The following is a 12,877-nucleotide window of genomic DNA, read 5'->3' as shown; positions in this document are numbered from 1 at the left end:
CACGTAAACCTTGAGACCAGTCTAACCAACAGTGAAGCCTTAGCAGTAATGTTCATCATGTCCTCTACTCTGATGCGAGTCTAGCCAGACAAGCTTGTACATTATTGAAAAGACAACTGCTCTCAAACTGGCAGCATGTTTCTTAAGAACATTTCTCTTTTCCTATCCCACTGCCCTCTGTGTGACATCCCCCGCTGGAGAACTGCACTTTTGTGATAGCACGCAACGTTACAGCGACAAACCACAGCAAGCCTGCCAGCTCAGGACAACACACATCAAGATGACTGGTTACATAACCCACGTTTATTTTCGACTTGCTGACTCATTTAAAGTTTGTGATGCCGTAGAAATTTGAAATAGACCCCTTGTGTTTTGTAACTTGATGTTATGCTAATCTGCAGTGTAAAGCTTTTTCACAATGGCTACACTTGTCTTAGTGTGCCATCATGTTTCACACCAAACATGACTGAGCATCACAGAATGTAAAAGCTTCTGGTTCCCCTCAGTGGTCAGTGAGTGTAATAAACTCTGCACAACATCCAGAGTTATAGTAACAATGAATTCCTTAGTTAATTAAGAGAAGAATATGTCAGCTGTTTTTATAGTGAAATATTAATTGTAGTCATTTTTTCAAGTAAAAGTGTTCGACTATTATTTTTCCTGTGCTGACAAAAATACTTCTGAATCCCTCATCTGTGTTTAGTGAATGTAATCTACAATCAAACAAACTGAATGATTGTTTATTGTGTGTGTTTGCCTGTGTGTTTCCAGATGGCCAACACCACCAGCCTGAACCACATGGTGACGGGTCTGAAGCCAAACACGCTGTACGAGTTCTCCGTCATGGTGACCAAAGGGCGCCGCACCAGCACGTGGAGCATGACTGCTCAGGGCACCACCTTTGAAACCAGTAGGAGCAAACAAACACTCATGAATAATTGTGAACAAACACACCAAATGTACACATCCACAAAGACATGCTCCAATGTAACGAGCCCCTGGCTGGCTGGAAGTAATGTTTCACTTTTTCAGACCGAAGGGAAGGAGAGGACAGACCTGCGGAAAACCAAACGGTCACTGTACAGTATAGTTTAATCGAGTTAATATGGAAAGTATTTATCAATAGATTTCACACTAACCGCAAGTGAAATTGAGGAAACCTGCAGCAAATTAGTGGTTGGCGAATATAATTTAAGTATTGCTCTTCTGTTCACTAAGAGCCCTTTGGACTAACCCTGCTTTCTCGCACAATACGCCAATGGACGAATCAGAAATTAATGATAATTATAACCATAAGAATACATATAAAATGTTGTGTTAACAAAACATATTTATTTTCATGTTTCTCTTGATTTGCAGCATCATGTCCGGGTATATCAGCCTGAGGAGCCAACCAAGACCTGAGTCTTTATGGGGTCAAGCTTGTAGAGCAAAAAGCATTTTGTTTTGGTTCATTATACTTCTCCTGATTCAATTACATTTAGCTTGAAACAACATCGGAGGAACAGTGAATGATTGCCATCTCCCTTTAGTTACTATATTACTGTTAAATTGGCTATTCTGTATTTACAATATACACACAGCAAATACTAAAGTGTCAGAGTCCATACTTCATTGTAAATTGTTACTGCTGAGCTAATGGTGGCCTGAAAATAAACAGCACATTAAAAACAAAGGCTAATTATCTTGGAATCGGCGTATTTATCCATATTTATTTATTTATTTCTATTGGATTGAGATTCTTTGGACTTTAAAAAACGAAGTGAAACATTATGTTTTGTTTTGGCGAAGAAGTGAGGAGAACAGCCAATTCTTATTTCTGTCCAGCCAGGGGTTTGATTCACAATTGTGCAAATAAATATTATCTACAAGGTCATTGTGCACTGACATGTGAAAACAATGTCATAACAATTAGGTTGTCACTTCAGTAGAGCCTCTTACACAATACGCACACAAACACAGAAATCACATAAACTCATAAAAGGCACACACAGTATCCAAAATATATTTGCTAAGCTAAACATTAGACATCCAATATACATGCATGTCATATATATGAGTTAATTCATGACATATAGAAACATAATTAATGAGAGAAATATATTGTTAAAGATGGAGCATTACAATATGTACTGTATGTCATGTTTTTTATCAGCAATAAATGACCTGTCTCAATCACTCCACCACTAAACAGTTCCCAGCTCCTCCCCGAAAGACGTTACCGTGGTGAGCAAGGAGAACAAACCTCGCACCATAATCGTCAACTGGCAGCCTCCCTCCGAGGCCAACGGGAAGATCACTGGTCAGTATCCAAGTCTCGTGTGTTACGTATTTTATGGTCTCAGAGAGATAGTGTGTTTCTCAATCTCGAGTTCGCTTGCTTGGTAGCACATGTCTTCTGAGCATCTTGCTTCAGAAGCGAGGCATGAATACTTCCTGGCATTCGGAAAACGAAGAGTGGAACAGGCTAGCAAGTGTGCAGGTGTGCGTCATATGAGAGGCCCCGCCTTACATGTTCCGCCACAGATTTGGGGAAATTGGTCCGTGCGCAAAGCATTGTGGGGATTTTAAGACCGCGGAGTCTACACATGTGCAGCCTCGAAATTTCTCCAAACGAAGTACACCGGGCTTTGTAGAATTCCAAGTATGCTGGACATTGGAACAGTACTTCGGCGGCACTCGATGACGTAGTATGCTTGAAATAGTGGCTCTGGAGCAGCTTTACTCGAGATTGAGAAACACTCATAGACTCAAGTTTTATCATTAACGTGTACAAAGTCCCAAGGAATATTTGTTTTACTTGTTGTCATGCAGGAGAGGTCAAATCTCGTCAGTCTTAAACATATTTTATCAAAAAGAGATTCAGTGAGATAAATAAACCCAATAAAGAGTAATAATATGACACAATACTTGGAGGAAATAGCACAAAAGCATTGTAGTTGATCTTGCTTTGCTCAGCATTAAAGCCTCTGTATCTTAATGGAATTGTCTTTCTTCCTGACCCTCCCTGTTGTAGGCTACATCATCTACTACAGTACAGATGTCAACGCTGAGGTCCATGACTGGGTTATCGAACCAGTGGTTGGCAACCGCCTGACCCACCAGATCCAGGAGCTGACGCTGGACACCACTTACTACTTCAAGATCCAGGCCCGAAACTCAAAGGGCATGGGCCCCATGTCTGAGGCTGTACAATTCCGAACTCCAAAGAGTAAGTAAAGTCAAATATAGGAACACGTTAAGGACAAGTGAATGAAGTCCTGGAAGTTCAGTTTGAGAAACAGATACATGAGTTTGATGACAGAATCATACATTTTTTGTGGTATTTACTATTCTGTTCGTAGTTCATGATGTGAAGCAACATGATAGAAGTTTCACATTACAAAGTATTCCACCGGGAATGTGTTTTGTTGGTATGTTAATGACCGGCAGTGCCTTACCAGATCAGGTCCTGGCTTAAAATGAGTTTCTAGTTAACACTTCTCCTCCTGATTAAGTTGTTTGTGAGAAAGTGTCTTGAGAGCGGACACAGGTATGTTTCCCATGCCTTGTTGATTGCTTGGGGATGACTAAATTACTGCCACTAATGGTCAGCAAATTCACACTAACCTCTGAGTACATTTCAGGTTTCATTTGGTGTTGCCGCATACATCTTTTTTTTGGATGTTTGGTATTTTGTTTTTTACTGAAAATCAGTATGTGTTATTGTACTGAGTGTAGGACACTTTTTATAATCTTCTTCACTTTGATGCTTTGCTTTTAATATCTTCTTGGCTGTGTCAGTAGTACACTCTTGCTGTTGGTTTAAATTCTTCTAGATTTGCCTCTTTCCTCCTCCTCACAACTCTAATCCCTTGCTTTATTCCTGTCTCTAAATCTGCTCTTTTTCGCTAACCTGTTTTTTGCTTTTTATTGTCTCTCCCTCCCTGCTCTCCTTTGGCCTGTTAAGCTGAGTCCTCTGATAAAATGGCTAATGACCAAGGTAAATTCCCCCTTCACACTTTATCTTCCACTGCTGACTCTGCACCTTGTGTATCTCTCTTTCTGGAGATTACCTTCTTCTTGGCTGATGAAAATGTTGGCTGCATGACCAGCAAAATCTAGTTGTGCTTGTAAAACATTTCAGAATATAATGCATCTCAGGGATAAATATGACTGTATAAGAGGCCATGAAAACACTTGAGGGAGTTTCACTAAAACATATATTTTCCATTTTGAATCAGCGTCAAATCTGCCACCCAAGCAGGGCCACCCAGGAAACCATCCAGATAGCGATGGAAATCCAGTTGGTAAGGTTTTCTTCTCAGCTTCCTTCTTTAACAATACTGTTCAGCTATGATGCTATTAGTCAGACACTAGTGGATGTACAATATTATTTTGGCATCCAATAGCTAGTCTAATCCAGTCTCTCTCCTCTTGAGGTAAATCAGGGGTTGAAGGCAACAGTGAAGGTCACATCCTGGTCATCGTCATCATCATCTCAGTGGGAGCCTTCACCATCATCGTGGTGGTGGTCGGGGCCTTCCTGTGCACACGGCGCACCACGTCCCACCAGAAAAAGTAAGAAACTCAGCCACACTTTAACTTTTTCTTTTTTTCATGTTCTACAGTTCTGAAATACATCTTCCAACTGTGGTTACTAATCTACAGCTCCCCACATGCGTCCCTTTTTTCTTGTACTTCTCTCTATAACTGAGATGAGTCTCTCACTGATACGTCTGTGTTTTCTTTCTGCAGAAAGCGGGCTGCCTCAAAATCCTCAAACGGCTCACACAAATACAAGGGAAACTCCAAAGACCTGAAGCCCCCTGATCTTTGGATTCACCACGAGAGGCTGGAACTCAAACCCATGGACAAGTCGCCGGATCCCAACCCAGTCATGACGGAAACGCCCATCCCACGCACCTCGCAGGACATCACGCCGGCTGACAGCAGCCTAGAGAACAACCCCCACCTCCAGCAGCGGCGAAACTCCTACCGCGGTCAGTCTCGCCGAGGGGGGGAAGAATTTAACTTAAATGTTATGGGAAAGGATCAAATTGAAATGTCACCGTTGCTGCTTGAATTACATGCATAATAATCCTGAGCAAACGTCTTGAGTTTGGCGGGCAGACAGGAAAGTAGATTCTGGGGACTAAGAAAACAGTTTGGTTTTAAGGCAGGAAATGTGCTAACACCCCCAGGTTTGCTTCCAGGGGGATGACTGCAGGAGGATGGAGAAAGTGGGATGGTGTTTTTGTTTCACAAGTCCACACTTGTGCTTGCTGGTGTTTTTTTCTGTGGTTATCATGCAACACATTTCATGCTTTTCATACATAATGTCCATTGTTATGATCACAACTTCCACAGTACAGTGAATCCACTCAGTGTAACTAGTTAATGTGCTGTGTGTGAGATTTAGAGATCAAAAACCCAATTATATAAAATGGATCCTAAGATCACAGATGGATCATTCACAAAATAAATCGTTCTGATTGGCTGGTTTCCACCGTACATTTTAGGCCATGAATCAGAGGACAGCATGTCTACACTAGCAGGACGACGAGGGATGAGGCCTAAAATGATGATGCCTTTTGACTCACAGCCGCCGCAGCGTAAGTGTGTGTGAGTGTGTGAGAGAGCGATAAGTCATTCATAATGAACAGATAACAGTCGATCTGGAAAGTTTTAGCATAAAACGTGTTGATTAGAGCACAACGTAATACAGATCTCCAAATCTATCTATCTTTCCATGTCATGCTACCTAGAAAATAATCATTGTTATCATTTATTTTTCTGCTTGTCTTCCATCCTGAATTTTTTTGACAGAGAGAATATTCAAGTGTGTTTATTACAGCTGCATGCGTGTGTATCTCACCAGCATTATTTCCATGCCATTCATCATTTGTACAGCTTGTTAAACATCTTGTCTTGTTTGTGTTTGTATCCATGTCCATTTCCATTCACAGCTGTGATTAGTGCTCATCCCATCCATTCCCTTGATAACCATCACCACCATTATCACATGGGCAGCCTGGCGTCGCCGACACGCAGCTACATGTACCACCAGGGCGGCGGGCACCCTCGCCCGCACGCCTGTGCCACCCCCATCTCACATCTAGAGAGGGTGGACTCTACAGGTGAGACACTGCCACCTGCTGGACAGTAGGAGACATACAGAGGGGGACACTGGTCATATTCATTCATTTAACAATCATGTTCTTATTCATTCACATGCTGCTGCCATATGGCTGCGTTCATGTTGTAGTTTGCAAAGGTTTTGTTACTAACCTCTCTTTTCTGAACTTCCTGCCTGCTGAAAAAGTTTCTATATGCTCTCTTTTACTAACTTCTACTTTTTCCAAATTGATGCATGTCAGACTTTTTTGTCTGTTTTTCATTGACAGTGACAGCTGAGAGCTTGACTATATCTTGGCTGTTCCATTTACTGAACATATGGATTATTGTTGACTGTTTGCATTGCAGGGCTTCAACTGAACATTTGTGTTGTTTTTTCAGTCAACTATATAGTCTCTATAATGTCCAGAATAACTGAATAATACCCATCACAATTTCCCTAGTAATAGTTAATATTCACATTGGAGAAGCTGGAATTTTTTGCTATAAAAAGACTTAATTGAGTAGCAGATTTATTAAGAATATTCTCTTGAATGATTTGTTCAATTATGTGGAAAATAATAATAACAAAATAGAAAACACAATCAGTACAAAGTTGATATAAGACATACATTGTCTCTAATGCAGTGCATTAGTTCTCTAGCTAGCTGGAAAGTGACAGTATGAAGTTGGTTATCATTCCCTGTGAATGTAAAAAGTTGTGAGCCTGTGAACATCTGCTCATGATTTCTCTCCAAACCCCTTGGCCCCCCTCCAGAGTCGGTGAGGAACACCCCCAGTTCAGAGCCCCTCCCCCCAGCCACCGCCTCCTCCCAGGTCTCCTGCCCCTCGGAGATCATGGTGGACCCTGAGGGCAGTTACCACGGTTCCTCCACCACCGAGGAAGAGCCCAGCTACTCCAGCAACCTGCCCCCGCTCCGCTCTGCACACCCCCACGCTCACGCCCACCCCCTCAAGAGCTTCGCCGTGCCTGCCATCCCAGCCGGCAGCCATCCGTCGTACGAGTCGTCCGCCCTGCCCAGCCCACAGCTGCACGCTCAGGCCGGTGAGCAAACACACTCATATTTAACACACACACACACACACACACACACACACACACACACACACACACACACACACCTGGGATCTAAAATAAATCCAAAAGTTGCAGCATGTGATTATTATTCATTAGATACAGATTATTGAATTAAATTAACAGATAATCAACAGTTCTTTATTTATATTTTCACCTGCATTACAACAATCGAGAACTTGCTTGACATTACATTTCGATTCTTAACTGTTATGTTTTGTCACATAAATGTTTCTCTTACAATTAAAGGTTATGTTAACTTATTTTTTACTTACTTAAAAAAGTAAATAGTTGATATTTGGAAATCACTACTTGCCTCAGTGACCAACTTCAACCTTTAGAATATTTCCTGCATCAGGATTGTGCATGTGATACAAAATTCAGTGTGTGTGTTCACCATAATGAAGAAATCCTCACCTATTGCAACATTTTTGTGTTATGGCATTTTTCACAACATTTTTTTCACAAAATTAATCTGCTCTATAAGACTTTGAAGACACATTCAAAATGTATTCACATAGCATGTTATTTTGACAGATACATGAAGAAAGTGACTCAAGGCTATCGGTTTTTTTACACTTCCAAGAGCACTTTTTTAGATTTACTTTCATTTGTTGCCTTCACTCACTGTTGTGCACGTGTTTGTCACATTCAGGGATTCCTACTCACCCCCATGTTGTTAAAACAGCCTCTATTGGAACACTAGGAAGGACACGAACTCCGATGATCGTCACCGTGCCCAACGCCCCTGACGTACCAGAGACCAGCAAGATGCTGGAAGATGTCGACAGCGTGAGTATAGCGCCCCACTCTGGCAGCTTTTAGAAATGCAGACTGTCTTATTGTCAGGCCTAATGGTTGGTAACTATTTAGTCTTGTCTTTTAAAAGTATACCTATCACACATTCCTTCCAAATCCATGTTTTTTCTTTGGGCACTGGATTATAAGGTTACTTCCACTGGACATTGGTTTTAACCACATTTTCTGTTTGTTCTTTCTCTCTTTTTTTTCTTTCCAACTTCAATCTCACCATTTTGTTATGCTGTTGTCGCCTGCCTTTTGATTAATTTATTTAAATTCTTACTACTAATCTTAACATGCCCCATAACTGGAATGACTTTATTTATTACCATTTATTTATTCCTCCGCCTCCTAATCCATGATTGGCTGTTGAACATCTGCTGGCGTCTCTTTTGAATGTTTTGCTTTTGTCTGCTGCCTCTTTTTGTTTCTGCCATTTACGATGCTTCTCTCCCATTGACCCATCCCCCAGCTCGCCTCATCCCACCCATACAACCCCCCCATCCTCTGAAAGATCCCTGACTGACCCTCTCCTCCTCTCCTTTCCTCTCTTCTCCTCCCTTCCTCCCTTCCTGCCTCCAGGTGCTTGCCTCCCTCGCACCCTGCCCCTCCCCCGCCCCCCGCAGTAACCCTGTTCCTCTCCCTCAGAGCTACGAGCCTGACGAGCTAACCGAGGAGATGGCCCACCTAGAGGGTCTCATGAAGGACCTCAACGCCATCACCACGGCGCCATGAGCACACACACACACCTACACACACACTTTCTCTGTCATCCACACGTACACAAGGAAAGACACACACTCTAAATTCAAACAAACACACCCAAACAGGAACCTTGGGAGCCGGATGCTGGTGGACACAAAATTGCTTATTGTGCCCAAAACAAACTCTCACGTCCCCTTGCAGAAAGAAACAAACTCCAGACTGAAACTTTTTTCGGCTTACCTTGCTCAGTCTCAGGAAGGAGATTGCCATGAGAGGGAAGACAAAGTGACGCCGCGCTTCATCTTTTATGAAGAACCATTCTCAGAGACAATGAACTTTAAAACATTGGTCGCTTTCAACCGGAAGATTGTGAATTTTTTCCTCAGCAAAAATATGTATGTAAGGTTTTTTGTGGCGAACGTTTGCTCAAGATGAGTCAATGGTTTCAATGTCAAGTCAAAAGGAGAAAGTCCAAAAATATGCTGGTTTTGATGTTGGTGCTCATTCAGCGCATTCTACACACAGTGTTTGTTTGATTAGTGTTTACTTTGTGCATTTTGTATATCTATTGGGCCGTTTCAGTGAAGTGAACATTGGATATCAGCCCCCCCTCCCCCTTTACAAGCCTACATTCATAAACCTTGTCCTTTTATTTCTGTTTTTATCCCCTTGTTTCATATATTGTGCCATGACTTTTTATTATTTTCTATGTTATTGTATTGTTTTTTTACACACATATCCTTATAAACATGTACATATGTTGTGTTTTTTTTAAACTGCCTCATTCTTCTGATGTTTCCCATTGTTTCATTATTATTATTTTGGATGAAAGGTGGGATTAAGAGTGAGTCCTGAAGCTCAGTTTTCATATCAAAAGGGGAGAGAAGCCGGATGTGTTTTACAGTACATTCTTCTCTGGCATAGTGTTGTCCCTACAGTATGTACATTAAAAACCTTTTATTTCTCAGTCTTTTGTTTGATGTGGGAGCTCCGTTTTAAAAGCCTTACCAACCTGTTTGTATGTTGGAGACATCTTGGCTTTTGCAGATGTCGCTCGGAGGCGTGCTGCGTTTCTATGTAGTTCTGTGGGACAGTATCCCCTCTCAGGTCAGGGGTACCTACAGTAGGACTCAGGGCGCTGACCCCCACCCCTGCAAAAAGAAGAAATCACCCATTAATCAATCAATCAATCACCTGCAACAGACCAGTTATCTTTTGTATGAGAAGTGATCAAAAGCATGTGTCGTTCCCAAAAACCAATATTTGGTTTTAGGTGTCCGTACTGCTCAACCATGTGTGCGTTTTCCTACAGCAACGTGTGTTTGCTGTTTCTTTTCCTGCTGTTCTTCATCAAATGCCCTGGTTCTTTAACAAATCTTACAAGATGCAAAGATGTTGGCCTTTTAAATAGGACTCCCGGATTTTTTTTTTTACATGGTAGTTTTTGTATGAAAAAAAGAAGCTTGTTCGATACACAAATCTGATGTAAAAAGAAAAAAAAAGTTCATCTAAGAAACTAGTTTTTCATTACCCTCTACCCAAAGAATTTGTCATTTGCAATCATAGTCATTTGCTCTACTTTTGTGAATACCATGTTTCTCATAAATGTACATCGTCATGAATGTCAATATATCTGTAAGAGATTTTAACTATGGATACAAACGAGGAACACGTTTTGGGAAAAAAATGATTGAAAACAAACGGGGGAAGAAAAAGGACCGGACTCCATTTGGGAAATAATCTATTGAGTTGTAAACAGTTGAACCTGTATTGCACTTTTTCACAATTTTTGAAAAGTACATTTCTTATACATATCTTGTGTTTTAAATATCAAAAAGCTGTTTGTGTAACGTAGTGTCCTAGGTAAGCAGCAGGCAGCTGGTCTTGTTTTTTTTTTAATGTTTTTTTTATTATTTTTGCTTCAGAGATGAAAATGAATTTGAGCAGCCGAGTTGTTTACTTTCTAGCTCATGATGAGGAATTATGTTGTTGCTTGTTCATGTACAGAGCTTTCTTTGCTTTCTGTAGAAAAAAAATCTGTGGCTTTTTAAAAAACGTTGAAAAAAAGGTTTGGGAAAAAAAATGTTTTTTTATTGGTGCTCCTATACATTGTGTATACAAACTATTATGAATACTAACAAAGTACATGTTTCTACTCGTCTTCTTTTCATCAAACATGATGGTAAATGCACTTATAATGTGCTTTTCTATTCTTAGCAACCACACAAAATGCTTTACCAAACAAGCCAGTATTCACACACACATTATGTCTGGTTACCATTCAAGGTGCCATCTATAAATTCCCAAATTCTTCGTAGGTTTATACTGTATGTGCAGCCGCATTAAGGTAAAGTTTTTATAACTAGTATTGGTTTCATACGTTTTCCAGCTTTGGTTTTCTCAACATGTGAGTGAGACTGGATAAAAAGTGGCTTTGTGCTGAGGGGCTGGTGTAACTGACTCCTTATCATTTGGCTAATAATTAGTAATAACAAGTTTCAAGCTGTTGCAGCTTTTTAATGAAGTGTTGCTTCACATGAAATGAAACTGTCATGGACAACTAAGTTTAAGTAAACAGATTGCTGAAAGTGTTCCTGTAAGGGTGAAAATGAGTCTGTTCTGCTATTCATAGACCTGGCATATTGGTGTGTCATGTGAGAGTGTTTGAGGTTACAGAAGGGGGCTTTACTGTTTTTATTGTTTATCAAGGATGGCTGAAAATAACCCTCAATTTGAGAAGAGTCCTTATCTATCTACCTTGATTGTAAGATTGATATAAAGTCTGACATGTCAGCAGTCTGCTGCTGTACAGAAATCATGGCAGAATACATGTTGTGAGAAAGAAAAGTTTAAGACTGTTATGACTTCACCTGACTACACTGTGACATCTATATCAATAAGGCAAATATGAAGGTTTTATCCACAGCTCATGCAGTTTCACCACCATCATGAACTCACTGTTGCAGATGAATCAACAACTGGCACCACTGCATTTAATGGACCCTTTCCAACCTTTTAATTCTGCGGACAAAATGTGAGCCAGTCTGTGTAGATACAGATAACTTCTCCCAACTGTCCCTGCCACTTAAGGTAAGTTGCAGAGAAACTGACTGAACTCTGTGAATGTCAATTAATAGAATTTTTTTTTTTACATTTGACTGTTTAGTATTTTATATAAATGCTGTGTTACAGTAAAACCGCAATCCTCTGGGCCCAAAACTTTAAGAGGTAAACAAAGCAGCTTCCCTTTATTCATTTGAATCTCTGAACAAGTTGAGTTGTGCAGGGTGAGTCAGAGGTATTTTCCTGGTCAGTTGTTATAAAATAAGGAGAACCGCTTGGTGCGGTTCATTTGGGTCGGTGTGAACACAGTCCGAGACCTCTTAAGTGAACTAAACAACCAGACTCTGGTCCGCTAAAATAGGTGGTCTCGGAGCGCTTGCTTGCCAACTCTGGAGCGGTTCATTGCTGGTGTGAACGCAGTCCGCACCAAAACATAGGAAGCGCAGAATTTACGTGTCACAAGAACGTGGATATCTTCAACGAAGCGGAGGGATCTAGATCGGCATGAAGGTGTTCTTTTCCCCATAATGACCAAGTCGCTGCACATTATTCCGCTTATTACATGGCCACATTCTCAACAAACATGACTCCCAATATTAATTTAAATGCTTTTGTGGATTTAGAAAATGATTTTATTTATTTTTTAAATAGTTGTATTGATTTAAATTGACATGCATCCGCCGAGAAAAAAAAGTCCGTTACTGTTTGAACTAACGTAGCAACGGCAGGAACTGCTTCGATAGCGTTTTTGAGGAGCTTTTTGATTACAGATTTGAAAACATCGTTGCTTGCTTTAAAAGTAGCACAATTCATTATGTCAAACCTTGGAAAGTATCTAGATATCCCTGCCCTAATGCCAAAGTAACTGGCAACTGAATATGTGTCGCCGTCTGATGTCTGTCTGGACCCCTGTGTAAAAAGGAGGATTTCTGCCCGTTACTTCTCCGCTGTTTTCTTGTCGCTCTTTTCTTGTCAGTTAGAAAAGCAAACTGCATGCACTTTGCTTTTGAGCCAAACTGTACACAGTTAAATCGAACGGACTTCTTTGTGGAGATGTGAGCGTCCTTAACAACGGTCAATAGACAGTGGTCTGTCTGTTCTGGATTAACAACGTGT

The 12,877-nt window shown here is 40.8% G+C and overlaps 1 protein-coding gene across 1 annotated transcript; it reads left to right on the top strand.

Annotated features, from left to right (window-relative positions):
- Positions 1 to 771: 771 nt before the first annotated feature.
- Positions 772 to 9,665, top strand: LOC104950994 (neogenin-like; the record flags this gene model as incomplete). Its single annotated transcript, XM_010777621.1, has 12 exons — positions 772 to 910; positions 2,195 to 2,302; positions 3,017 to 3,211; positions 3,950 to 3,982; positions 4,224 to 4,289; positions 4,431 to 4,560; positions 4,738 to 4,982; positions 5,502 to 5,594; positions 5,949 to 6,119; positions 6,875 to 7,162; positions 7,848 to 7,984; positions 8,576 to 9,665. Coding segments are annotated over 12 exons (1,758 nt in total), but the record flags the coding sequence as incomplete, so codon positions are not given.
- Between the last annotated feature and the right edge of the window lie 3,212 nt (positions 9,666 to 12,877).

Source organism: Notothenia coriiceps, unplaced genomic scaffold, assembly GCF_000735185.1.
Source record: "Notothenia coriiceps isolate Sejong01 unplaced genomic scaffold, NC01 NC01_scaffold00018345, whole genome shotgun sequence".
Lineage (NCBI taxonomy): Eukaryota > Metazoa > Chordata > Actinopteri > Perciformes > Nototheniidae > Notothenia > Notothenia coriiceps.
The sequence above is the reverse complement of the archived record's forward strand: the minus strand, read 5'-3'. Positions and strand labels throughout refer to the sequence as shown.